Source organism: Podarcis vaucheri (genome assembly GCF_965113315.1).
Source record: "Podarcis vaucheri genome assembly, chromosome: 12".
Classification (NCBI taxonomy): domain Eukaryota; kingdom Metazoa; phylum Chordata; class Lepidosauria; order Squamata; family Lacertidae; genus Podarcis; species Podarcis vaucheri.
Genome location: NC_138750.1, coordinates 31,726,558 through 31,746,279, shown reverse-complemented (window position 1 = coordinate 31,746,279; position 19,722 = coordinate 31,726,558). Strand labels below are relative to the sequence as shown.

General features: G+C 43.0%; 2 protein-coding genes across 2 annotated transcripts in view; one reads left to right on the top strand and one right to left on the bottom strand.

The window, feature by feature from the left end:
• Nucleotides 1–406: 406 nt before the first annotated feature.
• On the bottom strand, nucleotides 407–17,635 carry ANKMY2 (ankyrin repeat and MYND domain containing 2). Its single transcript, XM_082193977.1, has 10 exons — nucleotides 17,380–17,635; nucleotides 14,043–14,107; nucleotides 10,640–10,778; nucleotides 8,151–8,249; nucleotides 6,382–6,542; nucleotides 5,172–5,386; nucleotides 3,210–3,345; nucleotides 2,294–2,422; nucleotides 1,820–1,961; nucleotides 407–1,082 (listed from the first exon to the last, which is right to left on the bottom strand). The coding sequence occupies exons 1-10, from the start codon at nucleotides 17,444–17,446 to the stop codon at nucleotides 859–861; spliced, it is 1,377 nt and encodes a 458-aa protein (XP_082050103.1). The 5' UTR covers nucleotides 17,447–17,635; the 3' UTR covers nucleotides 407–858.
• A 311-nt stretch (nucleotides 17,636–17,946) lies between these two features.
• The window catches only part of BZW2 (basic leucine zipper and W2 domains 2), a 46,240-nt gene continuing 44,464 nt past the window's right edge, over nucleotides 17,947–19,722 (top strand). The window contains exon 1 of the mRNA XM_082193970.1: nucleotides 17,947–18,091. Coding sequence (XP_082050096.1) covers nucleotides 17,979–18,091 — 113 coding nt within the window. The 5' untranslated portion in view covers nucleotides 17,947–17,978. The remainder of the gene's footprint in view (nucleotides 18,092–19,722) is intronic.

The window sequence follows — 19,722 nt, the reverse complement described above, 5'->3', positions numbered from 1 at the left end:
AGTCTAATCCTTTACACAACTCATTCTGTGTAATTTTATCCTGCTTCTCTAGTAGGAAATGGACACTTGGCTGCAACACCTCAGTATGTGATTCAGTGTTTCCGCTACTCTCCCCCAAAGCTTGCAAGTATTTGGAATAACTGGACCCAGGTCAACAACCCTTCCTCCTTACATTTGCACACACTCCCAATCCAACTGGAGCGGACCTTTCATGCTCTAACTATTAGTACTTAAAGATTAGTGATGCTAAGTACAAACAAAATCATGATGCATCTTATAAAAGTGTAGCAAAATGCCACCGTGAGCCTATTTTCCTGGGGAACACTAATCTTTTTATGCTATGATGTGTTTTTAATCATTGAGCCACTTAAGTGGAAAGAGAAAGTTCAAGGAAGTAAAGCCAACGTAGATGAGCAGGATTTTGTTTAATGAAAACAGACTGGTAGCAGTACTGGCTTTCAAAACCTGTAGCCAGAAAAACTTAACTTTTAGATGGTTCCACCCCTTATGATCTAACAGTATCATGACCAAGCGCTTTATTGCACTGAAGTCTAAGATATTTTTTAAGATTTTGCTAGCAAGTGGCCTTCTTCTCAGACACCTTTTAAGTCTTCTACGCTTTGTGCAGGTATGAAGGCAGATGGGTATGCTCTTACACAGTTTTGATCAGATGGTTCAGCTCTTGTCATCACAGTCTAGGATGATGTGGTGTAGTTACACAGGACAAATAAGTTGACATATGCTAGATCACAGCATATGTCAAGAGTGAGCATTATAACTGCATTCCATTGACCTGCATATCCCGATGTTGTGGTCTAGAGGAAATCCTCCATAAAGCCTTGGGCTCTCCAGCTTTTGTTACTCCTCAGACTCATGAGCTTTTTCAACCGTGATGTCTGCTAGACTAGTCTCTCCTTCAAGGGCCTGGTCATCCTGAGGGGACAGTGCAGGCGCCTCCTTCTTAGGAACCATCTCCTCAGTTCTGTCTCCCACGCATTTGAGGTCCTCTTCTTTACTGTCTCCTGGTTCAGAGGCCGACTGCTCTTCACTTGTTAAAGCAGATTCTGCTGCACGTGTTGCCTCTAGAGGAGAAACACAGGGTGTGAGAAATACATACATTGCAATCTGCAGCAAAAAAAACACCAAATAAATAAATACTCCCACAAGCAGCACTGGCTCCTTCATCCCAGAAACTAACGCTAGTATTAGAAGCTATTTTGTAATAACTAATCAAACCAGGAATAGAAGTTAAAATGGCTCAGAGAACAAAATAAACCAAACTATGATTCCATGGGCAGTTTCAGAAAGCAGCTGCTTGTTACAGAGCACAGGAAAGCTCAGCTGTTCTGAAACAGTACGTTGAGTTTAGGGGGCAGGTTGCTGCTAATCCATGAGAATAGGGAGTGCATGTGATGTGCATTTCTATGGCTGCAATCCTAACTTGCATTTAGCAGGGAGAAATCCCCACTTAACTCTGTAGGATTGTCCTTCTATACAGATGTTGTTAGGGGTTCCTTATTGACAGTGCAATCCTAACAGATCTGGGGGAAGAGGAATGAACCTCATTTATCCTTAACCAAAGCCAGCATGGCCAATGCTTTGTTTTTGTTTAGAAAATTCATAACCTGCTTGACAAACAAAATAACCTGATAAGTGTTGCAAGCCCAACATCTGGATTGCCACTGTTCCCCCACCTGTGGTTTAAGGAAACACGGAGTAGTTAGGTGTTGCATGAGTATTAGCATTGCTTTGAAAAGCTCTCTGCTCTAATCTGGCCACAAACATGAAAGCTGTTGCAATGACAATGATGTGTGCCAACCTCTCTTTTGCTTTGCTTCTTGCTGTTTCTTTGCTTTGGCAGCTTCCAACTCCTGCTTCTCGTGGGCTTCCTTTAATGTCTTGCATACTTTCTTGTGTGTAAACCAGTGCATTTTCTGGCAGTCTTGATCACAGTAGATCACCTGCGAATGAAACAAGCCATGCCTCAATGCACAAAAAGGATGGGCTTGCATTTGAATCCTCCAGGTTGTATAAGGCACCCATTCATTTCTATATGGAAAACTGGAAATCTAAACCTTGCAATAGCTGGCTTATTTTAAGAACAACAAATAGTTTGTTTCTGTTGACTTGTGCAACCAGGAACAGCTATTTGCTCACTTTCCCTTTAGGAGATCCAAGATCTAGCACCTGAAACATCTATGCTGCTCCTATAAAGGAACAGTCTCCAGATACAGGAACAGTTGAAATCTCTCGCTGGAATCTCAGTCAGTGGTATTTACCTGCAGATTCTTACCATTTTGCATACGGAACATCTTTTGGCTGCACCTTTCCCCCCACATGTCGTACAAAACTCAGCATCCACAAAGCCCACTTGGCCAGTGACTGCTTGTGTCAGTACAGAGAAAGCTGTAGGATCAGAGCCCTGGGGGAAAAGATAAAGACAGTTAAGTCATTGCAAACATAAACACACTCCCCAGCCAATGAGAAGCCTGCAGCTACAACACTAATGCAGATATAGAAAAAAAAACCTGCATATTTTCAATATACACTTTAGTACTTTTGCACTGCTCTTAAATGCAAGATCTTAGCCTGGCATATGGAGGGAAGCAGGGAAATTATTCTTCCACTCTCCAGAGATTTAACTTTGCTGACCATTCCAATGTAAGGTATACTGGTGGTGACATCGTTGAGATTATTTGCAAAATGGGAATGAAAATCAATTCAGGGGTGCATAAGCTTTGGCTCGTTGCCACTTATGTCTGAGTTTCCTGGCATGCGTTTTGAGAAGAGAAGAAGGAAGAGGGGATTCCTATTACACTAGACTTTAGAGTGGACAAAGGCACATTGTCTCTTATGCTGCTTCTGCCTCCTCTGAAGCTCAGTGTGGCAGAAGAGGTAAATTCCCCCACACCCCGGTCAGGGTTTTGGAAAAGGAAAGATTATGTTTCTTCCTATATCCTCAGCAGCACATGATACCCCCTCCTCTCCTCGCCTATAAAGCTAAGAAGGAACTCTAGCTCCTGGATTGGGGAATTCATAGACACTATCAGAATATAAAGGAAACTCATTAAAAAAAGATCTTCCATCCTCCGAATGAAATACAGTTCTTCAGAATAACTGCAAATATCAAGTGTACACATTAAGCTGTATCTTGGGGATTTCAAATGTTCTGCCAAAGAAAGAGAAGCTATTAAACTAGAGACACTCACAATTTCAACTGGGGCAATGCTTCTCACAAGCTGCTGGAGCAAGGTTGCTTCACAGTAAGGAAATTTTCGAATGCATTCTCGGATGAACTTCTCTTGAAATACTGGGAAACCATCTGCATCTCTGCCTTTTAATAGGCTGGAAAGATTAAAGCAAAAAATGAATGAAAAAACTCATGCCAATCCTATTGGGCAATCACTTTGCTTTATTTGTAGTTGCCATGCCTGCCTTACGGTGCAATCAACACAAGATAATATCACCAAGGCAACTCTCTGTAAACAAACAATAAACATACATAAAAATGGCAAAAGTAGTTTCTTTTCCAAATATGTTTTATCTTAAACAATAGCAAACACAGTAAATAAAGAGCTCGCTTGTAATATATCAGTGGTTCAGTGCTCATTTCTTCTTTTTCCAAAATAGATTTTATCTTGAACAATTGCAAATGCAGTAATAAAGAGTCCACTTGTGATATAACAGTGGTTCAGTGCTCAAACCACTGGTGTCGATTGTGTTGGTTGCAGTGGTCATTGTACCACCACCCTGTTCATTGTTTTATTGTTATTTACGGCGCAGCACATAGGCCAAGATTTTAATATTCGAACTACATACCCACAGCATAACAGAGAAAGATGCTAATGCATGAACTTTCTGTGTGCAACACTTAAAATACGTATCTATATCTTTCAGCTCTGAGATTTCACAATAACGTTTCTGCAGCTAAAGATACTCTTGCCCCACAATGAAAGTTGAGGGCAACTGAAACATAGACCTGATTCATGCGACATGGTAAGCTAAACTATGGGCTATTGGGAACACAGGAACATGGTTGGAGTAACTGGGCATGACCGTAAATCACCCCATGGATGAGATAATTGCAGGTGTAAGGCAGCCAAGCCAGCTGCTATGGTAATTCCCCAGTGCCCTGACCATATCTGTGATTAATGCAAGTCAGCTTAGCAGGGTCTCGGTCATTTACTCAGTATGTTGGTGTAACTTATCCAGTGTCATGTCTTGAATTGCTGGTTTATTTGGAGCAAAGGATATACTTTTTCATTGTTTGTATCAGTGTCTGCAAAAGCCTACTGCTGTATATATCTATCCCCAGAACTGTTTAACTAGGCCTTATCTTCTGCAACAATAAACCAACTGGATCTTACGCTCCTTCCATGTAATGACTGGTACTGAGAGCAACTTCCACTGCAGGGTATCTCACCTAAGATTCCCAACAGACATGTGGGTACCTTGAGAGGACATTGTAGCTACTTTACTCCTCTCAAGTCCTTTTCGCTCCCACAACATTGCATGGAACTAAACCAAGCTTTGGCTTAGCATATTGTCCAAACCTGAGCTCATAGTTACACTGTGTCCTCACTAACCACAAGCTATAGCCAAAGCTTGCTTGGCTTGTTGTGCCACGTGAACCAGGTCGTAGCGCCTTTTACTTAATTATCTTGTCCATCAGTGTGAATTACTGCAATAATAATAAAAAAGAATTACTGCTGTTACAGCAGAACAGCCTAAAAAGTATCAGCAGCATCCTCAGATCTTTAAACACGATAGCAGATTAAAAGGCCTCAGCAAAGATTTAAAAATAATCTTGGTCTAGCATAAAAGAGACACAGAAGAGCAGCCCAGGGAAGGAGGATCAAGAAGATAGGATGAAGGAGAGATGAGCAGAATCCCTTCCTCATGGGTAGGATTAATATATATATCAGAAGGCGGTTGTGTGTGTATCTCAAAAGATGCATTTTTTTTGTCCCTTTCCTCAAACTAATGGCTTAACCTGTAGATAACGATGGAGAATATTCATCTAGCTGTAGATAGCATGGGGATTTGAAGGAAACTGAGCAGCAAACCATTCATTTTAGCTTTCAAGGTAAGCAGTCTGTCTTTACTTGGATAGAAATGAACACAAATGCTTTTCTGCAGGCATTAAACGTCATTCATGATGGGGATCATACCTTTTGATTAATCCATCCAATTTATCCTCTCGCTCCTTAAGGAAGAGGATGCATTTCTGGAAAATACAGCTAATGTAGTGCATTTTTATTGCCAGTACTTCATTCATCTCTCTCTGCTTCATACACTTCTCGCAAATCAGATCCAGCACTCTGTAGCATTTCTGCATTGCTTCAACTTCTGCTAGGAGAGGGTTTTCTTTCACTAGTAACACAATCTATAGGAAAAGATTAACAAGAGTTATCTTTCCTGGATAGATGATTTAAAACAGAATCAATAGGTAATTTTTAAGTGCTCATATTAACAGGACTTCTTGCTCTTTTATCTTCTTAAATAAGCTGTATTACCTAAGAAACTTGCCAGGCCATAGTTTTGGAGAAGTACCAAAAAATCCACTAAGTCACAAAACCCACAGGAACCCACAAAACAGCCCAACAAAGACCAAACAAGCCAAGTGGGCCTTGGAATGCTGACAAGTGTTACAGACAGGGAATGGAATGGAGTTGTTTGAATTCTGAACTGTAGCAACTCACACAGCTATTTTTTGTTGCAAGTCTCACTTGTAGCTTCCAGCTACAAGCATCAGGCCCTTTCTGAAACTATAGGGTTTCACAGAAACTGATAACAGAGATGAGTGTTACACATGTAGATTTCAGCTCTTCTTTTGAATGCAAGTCCTTATGAGATGCTGTTGTGCTTCTGCTAAATCACTGGTCTTTAACTAGTATGTTGGGACACACTAATCTAATCACCTTAGATTAGGTCACACTAATGTTGTGACCTAATCTAAGGTGGGTCATAACAGCAACATTACCATTGTACAAATATATGATTAAGAAATGGGCTCCCAAATGTCTCTTTGGGTTAAAAGTAGGTCCTGGATCTCAAAAAGTTGAAGACTACTATGCTAGTCTTAAGGTGTATATGCTTGAGTACAATGATCTTCAGTGTGCTAACCTTTGAGTGTTTCATGTTGGGGACTATTTTACAATAAATATTTCTCCATTTGAGAATGAGGTACTAAAGCCCCTATGAGCAGGCCAGGACTATGGAGTATCAAGAACAAGCTCAGAATCATAAATTAGCTGCTGGCCAAATTTTTCCACCCAACTCCATAGGCCAAATATTTTTTCTTAGAGGACTGACCTAAACAAGGTTGTAAGTTATTTGACAAGTATGCCTGAAGGATAAGCCAAAATATGAACACTCTACCTTAACAGGATGCAAATTGGTAGTTGTAATGATCTTATGCAGAGGTCCAGCTAACTTGACTGGCAGTTTGGGTTCTTTGTCAAGTCCTTGTGGTTTTGTATAGTAATCCAACCTTTCTCGAGGAAAGAAGTTGTTGATAACAGTGACACAGTCATGTTGACCTAAAAAGAGAACGGTGCATCTTTTATGAAGATGAAGAACAATTATTTCACACATGAAGCACAAATCAGAGAGGTTGTTCACCATTTAGAGGAAGTACTATACTAATAAACCACTGTGGAACTAAATGGAAATAGCTTCACACAGAGGCAATATTTCAAGGCTCAAGGCCTATATGTAATATGAAGTTTACAGAACTAAACTAACTCACCTATTCAGAGAACTTAGGATCTGATGGGCAAAGCAGCTTTTAAGACACATTATGAAACAGTTCTAACTTTTATAAGTTTGTTTTAATTCACTGCACAAACTAAATCTAAAAATGGTGCTGCTAACCAGTCAAAAATTTAATTCTTCTGGAAGTTATGACATTACATGACATTTCAAAGCAGCTCATATAAGATTGCATGATTGATGCTGGCTCACCTTTCAGCCAGCGGTAGAATGCTTAGTGATTACGCCTCGTTAATAGTTTGTTTGTTTGTTTGTTTTTTTTAGAAACAATGATTGCAAAGCTTCCAATGCAGACTGGCAATTACAGTGACTGAATCTCTGACTAAGGACTGACTGTTCAGATGTAGTGGATGTGATATGTGGGTGTAATTTTCCCCAAGTTGTAAGCAGATTCCTGCAATAAAGTGCTGGGGCTTTTGACTGGATCCACTAGTCTCCTTGTCTCACAATCCTCTTTGTGTCTGCTTTTTTTTAATGTAATCATCAAAAGACTTGACTTTAGAACACTTTTTTTAAAAAAAAATTGGGTGAAAGGTCTCTCCTCACCAATCCTTCCAACCCCTTTGCCAGGAAAAACAAACAAAAATATTTTCTTCTTCTTCATAGTCTATCCTTAAAAGGAAATACAGCTCAAAGAGCACCACCATTTATTTATTTAAATATAGATTTACATACAGTTATCAGCTCACGGAGGCTACTCCTATCTAGCAAGCTCCTCCCTGCTGCTAGTTAAAATCTTCCTTCTCAAAGAAAGGGGGAAGTCAGCAAGGGGAATGACAGGGAAGGCTGGCCACAAATGGAGCTAAACCCATTTTTGAGCTGGACTTAGATTTCTACCGAAAATCAGATGGTTGAGTTCGAAATAGAGCAGATTTCTTCCTTAATTACAAATTCAATATTCCCCCCTCCTGCGGCCAACTAATGTTAGAGAGCAATTTGAGAAAAGCAGCAATCACCCAATGAATATTTTTAAAATGTCTTCCCCTTGAGTTAGTTAAGAACCTGGTATTAATTACAAATTCAGTATTCCCCCCTCCTGCGGCCAACTAATGTTAGAGAGCAATTTGAGAAAAGCAGCAATCACCCAATGAATATTTTTAAAATGTCTTCCCCTTGAGTTAGTTAAGAACCTGGTATTGAACACCCCGTTGCCAATAAACATTAAGTCAAATAAATCTCCATCTTCTCAGAGCCTTAATGGAGGGGAGGGGAACCTGCAGCAGTCCACTTGTTGTTGGGCTGTATCTTCCATCTGCCCCAGGCAGCACGGCCGATAGTCAGGGATGATGGAGTCAAAGTCCAGCAACAGTTGGAAGGTCACAGGTTTCCCGCCCTGGACTTCATGAAGGGTAATTCAAAATGGCTGCTCCATTTACCCACAAAGGCAGCCATCTGTGCTGCTGTCCTTCCCACTGAGTTCACGACATCTATGTCTGCTCCAGCCTCCAACATCATCCACGTAATTTCCTTGTTGCCTAAACACAGAAGAGAACAGCTTTCATTTAGATTTTAGAGTCTGTAGAAAAGTTTCAGCCATATAAGGTTTTTTTGGGTGGGTCGTCCCCCTACAAGACATTAAAACATTTAATCCCTTGTAAATCTGCAGTTTAAGGCATTTAGAAAATGGGGAGCTGCTTTATACAGAGTCAGACAAGTGCTTCATCTGGCTGAGATGAATACTGTCTACACAGACTGGCAGCAGCTCTTCCAAGTTTCCAGACACAGGTCTTTCTCAGCCCTATCTGGAGACACCACAGATGGAGTCTGGGTCTTTCTGCAAGTGAAGAAGGTGCTTTTCCACAGAGCTACAGTCCTTATTCATCCCCAGTAGCTGAAAATGAAGATGCCATTTGCTTTCTCAAGGTTTCACCCAACCCCCTGTCTTGCCAGTATCAACAGATTCTGCACCAAGGCCTGATGGCTGCACTAGTCTTCCCCAGTGGCATCACTTTCTGCTGTCATCTAATCCATCTTTGGAAATTGCTAATTTATTTATTTATTTATTTTGCAGTAGGGAGTTCCATAGCTTAGCTTTCCATGAGCTAAGTTCATATATGTGCTCTGGAAGTATTATGACTCAGCCTCCTGATTTTAGGCAGAATTTTCTAACCCAGAGGCTCTAGGTGAAGAGCACATTATTTTATATTTCCCCTTTCCACCCACTGATGCCTCTCAAACTACTTTTTGCACATATCCTGTAATTTCTTTTACTGTATTCCGCACCCCAAGAGAAAACCACCAGTTTCTTTCCTCCTCTCCTCCATGGTCCTTTCACATTCACTTCTTCCTCCCATAACGACTTTCCTCTCTTATCTCCTTCCTTCCTTTCCCTCATGTTATTTTAATAATTCCTACTGGCATTTCCTTTCACGTTCTTATTCCTTCAACACTTTCACCGGCTCTTTCCCCTCAGAGGAGAGAGGCCTTCTTACTCCCACAATCTGATATATGCATTCACAAATATTGTTTGCTATTCATGCTTCTACCTTTTGCTAGAGAGAGAGAGAGAGAGAGAGATTTAATAGACCCTGAAATCTAAACCATATTTTTAAAAATAAAAATGTTACCCTTTAAGGGCGTTGTCAGGGAACTGCCATCGGCTCAGGGGCGAGAGGGGAAAAGCCGGATGGATTACAGAGAGCCCCCAAAGATTGTGGGAAGTAGCACCTCCTCAGTGGAGAGCAACCACGCCTCCAGTGGAGAGGAGCTGCAGGGCTCAGAGGAGGTGAGGCGATGCCAGGACACCTTGCCTGAGCAAAGCTGGGAGGTCCTCTGTTACCCACGCCCTCCTTGCGCAGTAGGCTTCCGTGCAGAGAGGGGAGGCGCAGACTGGGCGTCAAGAAACTACTCTGCTGGGGAAGGTTTAAGGACCGCCCACTCTCAGATTCTGCCAGTAAATGAGCGAGCCACGAAGTAGTGGCGCTCTGCATGGTGAAGCGTGTGTTTTTTTGGCACCAATAACAAGGCTTTACAACAGACCAGGGAGGCATTTGTCTGATTGCTCTTGAGCAACCCCCTGATGCCCTTACAGGTGTATTCCAGCTAAGCCCAAGAACAACACCTGGATGGCTGATGTTTAATTTTATTGGTTTAAAGAACAAAGAAAAACCCTGGCAATTAATATGCACACACAATATAAATACTGTACTCTGCTATACCTGTAACACCTTAAATGGCTCAAGGACTGCCTCTCCCCATATGAACTGACCCGGACCCTGCAATCATCATCTGAGGCCCTTCTTCAAGTGCCTCCTCCATGAGAGGTCCAGAGGGTGAAACAGATATCCAAGAGCAAAGCTGGGTCCTCAGAGTTGTCTGATTAGCTATTAATTCTATCCCAGTTTTCCAGTAAAAGACTATCAGTGGCTTACAATAAAAATAGTACAGTGGTGCCTCGCAAGACGAAAAGAATCCGTTCTGTGATTCTCTTCGTCTAGCGGTTTTTTCATCTTGCGAAGCAAGCCCATTGAAGGATTAGCGCTATTAGCGGCTTTTAGCGGCTTATCTGCTGATCGGATCAGCTGATAAGCGGCTTAGCGGCTTAGAAAAAGGAGGGGGAAAGGGGGGGAAAACCAGCAGGAACTCGCAAGACATTGTCGTCTTGCGAAGCAAGCCCATAGGAAATTTGTTTTGCGAAGCACCTCCAAAACGGAAAACCCTTTCGTCTAGCAGGTTTTCCGTCTTGCGAGGCATTCGTCTTGTGGGGCACCACTGTATTTGGTTAAGAAAAGAATAGCAATCTATAAAGTAGAGGTAGACCTTACCTCTAACACATCATCCTTCTGCCTACACAAAGACACGAAGGATTCCTTTATCTGCACCAAGAAGCAGATGTAATTAACAACGGGGAAAACCTCATAGATACCTGAGAGCCCAGCAAACATCAGAGCTGTATATCCGTGTTCATGTTCATTGCAGTTAACATCAGCCCCATGCCGCAACAACAGTTTGCACACCTCAACTTTCCCTTTGTATGCCGCATGCATCAGAGGAGTCATGCCATGCTATGGAAAGAAGAAATAAATACAGGACCTTCAAATATATCTGTTCGTTCTTCTCCAGTAGTATTTAAACACAAGCAAGCTACACTTCTAAAATGAAAAGATAGCACTCCAAATACAGTATAGCCCAGGGGTCAGAAAACTTTTTCGGCAGTCCACTGTCCCTCAGACTTTGTGGGGGGGGGCAGACTATATTTTGAAGGGGGGGGACAAATTCCTATGCTCCACAAATAACCCAGAGATGCATTTTAAATAAAAGGACACATTCTACTCATGTAAAAATACGCTGATTCCTGGACTGTCTGTGGGCCGGATTTAGAAGGCGATTGGGCCGGATCCGGCCCACAGGACTTAGTTTGTCTACCCATGGTATAGCCTTTTTGATGTTCACTTTGCTACAACTGAATACTCTTTAACTATATATTCTTTCAACAAAATCCAGTTTTTAGAAAACCAACTATGTCTCCAATTTAGCAGAGGATACCTTTGTACACATTCAGCTTCAATGTAAGCTGCTAATGAGAAGGAAACTTCAGCTACCATTGCATGCCTTTCTATGTGGGCAACTGCAATTCTTCCCCACCCCGCACACCCATCAATACTTTTATACTAATGACTATATTTATGAAAAGCTTTTCAGTTTTGCTTTTGGAGTAGCTAGTATGACTTGGTGTATCAGCAAATAATAGAGCCCCCTTACTTGTACTGGAGATAGGAGCAAAGCATCGATAATAAATATTTCTTTAGATTTTTAAAAGGGTGGGGGGTTAGAATTTTTTAAGCTTTTAATTCCTAGGCAACTATTCTAATAATAATCTGAAGTATTAATAAAAGTATTAGTAAGATTTATTTTTTTAATGTGCACATCAGTTGCCTTCACACAATTAACAACATGTCTAATTTGGTGGGAAACCACACAATTCTCCGAGAAGAGTAACAGCTGCAAGCAGGGAGACCCTGCAAAGGACCTCTTTATATTTGAGTTTGCAGTATGGCAATTTATATAATAGGCAAGTTTTATATTTGGGGAGCCATGTGGGAGAGATGGATCATTACCAGTTCTGGGTAGTTTCTTTAGCTGCAGGCACTGGTGAAAAACCTGTCATTTTAAGCAGCAGTTCACACACACTCTCTGTTATGAATCATACATTTGTTAAGCCAGAAATGAACAATGGCATTTAGGACCTCTGCTTCCATTGTTTCTCATTTCCAGCAGCTCCCTTTGCTTTGTGTTCTTTTCTAAAGAGATTAAAATGCTTAAATTCAGGGAGACTTGTTCAAATTATACACACGAGTCTTCCGCATGCTGAAAATATATTCCAAGTGGTGGGATGAAATTTTGCGCATTAAGGAGCAATGAGGTATTTGTACAGGCCACCTGGACAGGAAGCCAACTCTAGAGTGGTGCCCCTTTCCCTGCCTTAATCTGCTCCCTACGAATTGATAATGAGGATTAAAAAAAAAAGATAACCACCTGGTCTCAGAGCTATATAGGAGAGCCAACTCACACATTATACAGCACTTCTGGAAAACATTTCAAAAATAATCTCAGAAGTGGAGGAAAAAGCCAAGTAACTGGAAGACGGAACATGATGCTATACAAACAACATGCAGACAACCAATATGAAGAAACCACAAAGTGAGTGGCTCATCATGTTATGTAAATATAGTGGGCTAGATTCAGATAAATAGGAAAAAAACCATCCCTGCCGGCAGACGTGCAATCAAAAGTCACATGGAAGAGGGAACAAGCTTGTTTTCTCCTGCTACAGAGGGTAGAATTCGAACCAAGGGCTTCAAGTTATAAGAAAGGGGATTCCAAGTAAAGATCAGGAAAAAAACTTTCTGACCATAAGAGATGTTTGACAGTGGAACAGGCTCCCTGAGTTGTGGACTCTCCTTCCTCTGAGGTTTTAAAGCAGAGGTTGGATGGCTATTTGTCATGGATGCTTTAGTTGAGATTCCTGCATTGCTAGGGATTGGACTAGATGACCCTTGGGGTCCCTTTCAACTCTATAAAGGTAAAGGGACCCCTGACCATTAGGTACCACTGTATTTCCCTCTAAACTAGAGAAAGGATATTCCACAAGGGGCTCACTGTGGAACCTGTCTGGTTATGAATTTGAATACTTTTTTTCCAGGCACAGTGGTACCTCTGGTTATATACTTAATTCGTTCCGGAGGTCTGTTCTTAACTTGAAACTGTTCTTAACCTGAAGCACCACTTTAGCTAATGGGGCCTCCCACTGCTGTCGCACCGCTGCCACACGATTTCTGTTCTCATCCTGAAGCAAAGTTCTTAACCTGAGGTACTATTTCTGGGTTAGCGGAGTCTGTAACCTGAAGCATATGTAACTTGAAGCTTATGTAACCCGAGGTACCACTGTACTGCATTAAGTGGTGATAAAGCAGGTTTTCTGGATGATATGGGAAACACTTTCCTAGGACAATTCTACAGCTGAACAGCTCCTGCCAAGATGAACTATTTCACTAAAAAATCAAATCAAATAAAAAACCTACAGGGACAACAGTCAAAATCCAACATGATATGAGGCAGACTTAACCCATTGACTCTGCACTGGATTCTGGCCAGTTTGCGAGAAGTTAGTTGCAAAAGCACAAAATGTGTTATGGTACATATTCCCATGAGGAAGTTGATGTAAAAATACACTGTACGCTTTCCCCCACAGTAACACTTTTGATAGACTCACCTCTGACCCACCCTCGCCTGCAAAAATAAGTCAAACAGAAACAGCCATTTGCAACTACATTTTTAAAACAGCTCACTATGTTTGTGAAATATTCAGTTACGTAATATGTTGCTTTCACTCCTCAATCCATCATAAGGCCTTGGGAAAGTTGAGGTTTCAAATATGTAATCTCAGAAGATGATAAATAAATCTGACATTAACAAAAGTTCAGGTCGCTTTTCTATCAGAAATAGAGGATTTCTTATTTTTTTAAAAAAGCATTAGCTTACTTTGAAAAATCAAAGAGGATATTTCAGGTCCAAAAAAAAATCTGCATATTATACCTCTGTTCAGGCATGTTACACTAGTTCATTTTTAGCAGGGAATACTGAATACTTGCTTGACCATATTCATTTTCTAGTATACTCAAGGGATACTTTCCGATTCCAGTATGTTAAACAGGTTTCCTTGATAAGTATTATTTTGCTTATAGAAATCTGCCAGCCTTTAAATTCCCAAGGTTTCTTTAATTTGACTCTCCCCAATCTAGACACATATTTTGAGTCAAGTCTTTTACCTCATCCAAACAATTCACATGAACATTCTTGCTGCCAAGCAGTCGTGCAGCTTCTTCAGGGCTTCCTAAGGGAGAGGAAGAGTTTGTGAAGTCTACTGTTAAACAGAAAATCAATACAGTGAATCTAATAATTCGTTACATTTGTATCGCATGATTCCTCCAATGAGACCATGGTAACGTATGTAGCTCTTATCTCTTCCTCCCCTTATTGCCTTGTGAGACGGGCTAGGCTGAGAAATCATGACTGACCCAAGCCCATCCAATAAATCTCAGGGCTGAATGAGGATTTCAGCCTGAACTCCTCACTCCGAATCATGGAATCATAAAATTCTGCCGTGAAAAAGTATGAGGCACCTGTCAAACATTTGCCCTACCACACATGTTGTAACAACGTTGCATGACACTTTTGTAAAATTATTTTCAGAACAGGAGTTATTGTTTTTGTTTGTTACTACGTTATGATTTTTTTGTGTTTTTATATTGTAAACTGCCCTGTGATCCTCAAATGAAGTGTAGTATGAAGATTTAATAATAATGAATAAATTTGAAAATAAATAAATAAATTTGAATACATAACAAACAAAAACAAACATTTATTCTATTCACATGCAATGCTAAGCTAAAGTATGACTTAGTGCGGGCATAGGCAAATTCTGCCCTCCAGATGTTTTGGGACTACAACTCTCATGATCCCTAGCTAACAGGACCAGTGGTCAGTGATGATGGGAATTGTAGTCCCAAAACATCTGGAGAAGAGTTTGCCTATGCATGGCTTAGTGTAAATGTGTGGGTTCTTGGAGAGGTTATTAGGGTGTAATGTTTTTGTTTGTTTACTATGTTAGGTATTTATGTGTTTATAGTAAACCATCCTGTGAGCCTCAGATGAAGGGTAGAATGGAAATTTATAATGATGATGATGACGATGCTACTTTGCTTGTCCTCTGGTCCTGCTGCTGCCCTGCTGCCATGAGCTAAGCCATGATTTAGTTTAGCATGCCATCCAACCATGGGTTTGTGGTTTGTCCCACTCCAGACAAACCATGAGTTGTGAACCCAAAAACAAAACGTGGTTGCAGCTTGCAAAGTGCAATGGCTGAAATCTCTGCTCTGGGAACCCTCTTTTCCACGCTAAGCCACAGTTTGACTAGCGCTGTGTGTAAAGAATCTGAGTAGCTAACTTCCGTACGTAGAAAAGAACACATTACATTGTTCCCCTGCTAGTGATTCCCAGCAGTTGACATTCAAGAAGCATTGCAAAAAGGCAAGGCATTATTTCCATGAATAGATAAAGCAGTATGACCGAATAAAGTAGCATTCAACTAAATCTATCACATGCAGTTTTGTGTGCATCATGTGGCTGCCTCCATCCCCAATACCAGCAACTTGCAGGTGGCATGAGTGGTGGCTCTCACACTCAGTTAGTTATGATAACGGACTCTGAAGTCACGTGACCTTTACAATACAAAGATCACATCCAAAGGAAACAACAACCTGCCAACAACTTGGAAGTTTTGGCGCCAACACCTCACCCATTAGTAAACAAAACAACCACCTCCAAAATAAGGGGGTAAACTGAAAGGCATATTTCCTCCATCCGCCAGTTAACACTCTTTTATAGAAGAAGCATGTACTCCAGCAAAGGAAGGGAAATAACTTTCCATGTCCTGCTGCTGCTGCAACAAAAGTGCTGCTTAGGAGCAGCTGCTGACAAGGTCTGCCATACCTCTGGAATAGTATGACAGCTAGCAAAGTGTTGATTTTTACACCGGTCACTGCAGTCTGCCTTACTCCTGTCTGCACTCCACAGCAAGACTTTCCTTGAATGCAACTATTGAGTACACACTGTGAATTTAAAGTACCCCCCCTAACTTATAATTCCCAACACCCATAAACTCCAGGTCACAAGATTCTTGGGTGGGTGGGTGCTAGAAATGTGTGGTATGTAGGTAGAGCTCATTCAAATATTTACTCAGACATGAGACTCACCAGATGACCTTGACCAAGTCCATAGGAGCCAACTCTTAAGGGCCTAAGTCTCTTTGCCCCCCCCCCAATAAAATATTTGAGGGGGCTGCCCTCCCACAAATGGGCATTGCCATTCAAATATTGTGTGCATGCCATGTCTTGTGATTGATCATGTGGAGCTTACCTGGACCCTCCAATATTTTACTCAAGTTGGCACCTCGGCCCAGTCCGTCTCCCTAGCCCTACCTTGCAGGTTGGTTGTGAAAATAAAACGGGGTGGGGAGGGTGAGATCAGAAGAAAGAAACATGATGAATCATATGAACTCCTTGGAAGTTAATGGGATAGAGTCCCTTGTCTCATTACTGCAGCCCTGTTTGGGGAAGTTTTTAAATGTTTGATCATTTATCATGTTTTCAGTGTTCTTTTGGAAGCCACCCAGAGTGGCTGGAGAAACCCAGCCAGATGGGCGGGGTACAGATAAATTTATATATATATATATATATATATATATATATATATATAGGTTTTGGTGTCTTCGGGTGTCTTCCCGTGTAAGAGTCGGGGTGTCTGTGCGACGTTTCGACGAGGTCTCACTCGTCATCTTCAGGCTGGTGCTTTCGGCTTCTTGTTACTGGAACAGAGCTCTGTTCCAGTAACAAGAAGCCGAAAGCACCAGCCTGAAGATGACGAGTGAGACCTCGTCGAAACGTCGCACAGACACCCCGACTCTTACACGGGAAGACACCCGAAGACACCAAAACCTGCATTCCTGTACCCGTGAAAATCTACGAAAGCATATATATATATATATATATATATATATATATATATATATATATGTATATGTACACACACACACACAATGTAATTTAATATTATACAACATTCACATCATCTTTATCCACTATCCTGCCCTGGCTCTTAGAGCCTATTGACTTGCTTCCCTCCCGCCTCATAGCTTTCAAAATTAACCTTTATATCATTGCCATTTATACGTTTTCCAATTCTAATGACACTCATTACAGAATGACTCAAAATTTAAATAAAGATAGAAAGATAGAAAATTTCTCATTACAAGTCTTCAGAAGACATTTATGATTATTATTGCTTTTTTTGCATGAAAATATGCACGATCTGATAAAAAAGCAGCCGGCGTGCAACAGTCACGGGGAGCAGCGGCCAGTCAAAGCACACGAGAGAAGGCGAGGAAGCAAAAACCTAGGGAAAAAGCCCCCCTCCAGAAGCAACCTCCTTGCGCGTTAGCGCGGGCCTGACGCGCAAGGCCCGGTCGCATAGACTCAAAAGGCAGCCGACACGCGTCACTCCGCCTCTCGGCTCGGCCTGGAGCCAGACTTCCCTTGCCCGCCTTACCTTTCCCAATCACTCCCAGCAACTCCTTTTCCTCCTCGCTCAAGTCCCCTCTCTTCAGAGACGCCATAGCTCGCTGGCTGCCTTATTTCTTCCTCTCTCAGCCACGCGCGTGCACCTTCCCCGCCGCCGCCCTCCTTCAACTGAGGAGAAAACTGAGGGCAGCCCCCGCTGCTCCGCCAGAGCAGAAGCAACCTCGGCGCGCGCCCCCCCCCCCGCGTCGCGCTTCGGCCAGCGGATATCCCCCCTCTACGCCCGCGCCAGAATCCCCGCCGCTCGCGACATTGTAACTTCCTCTCCCGGAGCTGTCGTGAGAAACAAGGGGAGGGCGGGTTAAACCACTCGCTCAAAAGACGGGGGGGGTGTATAGAATAAGTAAACAAAGCGACGCTCGCTCCCAGTTAACATCTCAGCCTGGGAGGGGGGGCCAAGGAGTCGGCTTGGACGGTGCCTAAAGAGGAACGCGTGTGGACAGGAGAATGCCCAACTGGACATGCACAATTTCCTTTACTTTTATTTCCACCCCCCCCACTGGTAAAATGGTGCGGCCGGGCGGGGAAGGAGGCGGGGCCTGAGCCGGCGCTCTGCGTGTGTGTGTGTTAATGTGTCCGTCCTTCACTTCTCCATTGTCTGTGGCTGCTGCTTGTGGCGGAGGCGCTGCCGCTGTTGTCTCTTTGCTTCTTCTCCTTAGACAAGAGCCACTTCCCCCAGAGAGGTAAAAGCTTGGCAGTGCGGGGAGAGGGGCAGGCGCCGAGGTCGAGGGGGTGGGAAAGAGGGTGCGGGTCCAGGAGGAAGGGAGACAATAGCTGGGGAGTGTCCGCGAAATGCACAAAAGAGGCAGAAGCGCGCCTGCAAGACCCTCTCCTGCAAAAGGCGGGGGGAGAGAGGGGCGCTGCTCCTCAATTGCCTGCTGACGCCGCCGCCGTTCAGCAGGCTGGGAGGGTCCGCTTTCCTCTTTCCGCGGTGAACTTCGAGGCTGCGTGTCTTCCTTTCGCAAGGTGACACGAGACAACTCGGGGGTCGGTGTTGCGGGTGGGGGAAGCTGTCATTTATATGGGGTAGGGGGAGAAAAACAACAAGCCGGGATGGATCGAGCGCCTCTAGGAGAGGGGGATGCTGGAGGGATAGCTCAGTCCGTGGAGCACGAGACCCTTCAGCTCAGGCTTGTGGGTTCGAATCCCACGCTGGGCAAAAGATTCCTGCATTGCAGTTGGGGGTGCCGCGGTTGGGCTGGATGACCCTCGTGGTCCCTGTGATTCTATCATTCTGGCGGCGAATTGCTTCCTGGTTGCTTCGGCCGGTGCTCGGCAGTGGCTGCTGCATGCGAAGAAACGTGTTGTGTATGGGAGGGTTCAGACGTATCGCCTTCTCCTTGCCTGCATCCTTGGCGGGAGTCCGTTCTGCCTGGGTGCAAACAGGCGGCAGAAGGAAGGAGTTGCCTTTGGTCCCTTATAGAGCCTTTCTGGGTTTGGTGAGGTGGTGGGGCTGCAACAGACCCACTGGGCGCTGGCTGCGGTGGGGAGGACGCGGTGGTTGCTTCGCTCCGGAGCCGTGCAACAAATCTGTTTGTGCGAGGAGGAGGAGGGGACGGTGCTGCCTTGTGCGCAGTTTTATTACCGAGGCGCCATTGGCACTCCAGAGACCTTAACCTGCGTGGTGCCACCAGCCCGCCTGGCTGCATGTGGGGAGCCATCCCAGTGTCAGGTTGAGGCTGCAATCCCATACCCATTCTCCGGGGAGTAAGCTCCATGAAACTGAACGGGACTTGCTTTTGGTGCATAGGATGGCGCTGGAAACGTTTCCCTTAAAAAGAGAGAGAGAGAGACTCTTATGAAATCTGGACAGCGATGTCTTAATTTTCAGGCTTTTAAAACGAAGGTGTGCTTCAAAAGTTGGCTGAGATTCATTATTTAGTCATCCTAGTGGTTACAGGTGTTTTGTAAGCCTCTTGGAGGAAGGAAAAGTCTAGACATCGCTCAGCTGTTTACTTTTTGCTTACGCATTAAATTGGAGATCTGAGTTCTTTGAGGGAGTTCAGATTTTCTTCTTCCACTTTAAAAAAGGGGGGGAGGGAGTAGCGTAAAAGCAGGAAATATCATTTTAAATACTTGTTTTATCCGCTGGATACAAGTCACTAGTATTGCTTAGCCCCGTGGATTTCTTGGAGATTAGTTTTTAGGATTGGGTAGTTTTGCAGCCTGCAGCCTAAATGAATTACAGTACATTGAATTTATAAGCCTTTTGCTGCTCTTTTTTCAGTTGAGGATTAAGGGAATTTCTGCTTGGCATGCTTGAGTTGTAAATTAATACACCTCCTGCATAATACTATTTTTGGTAGGCAAATTG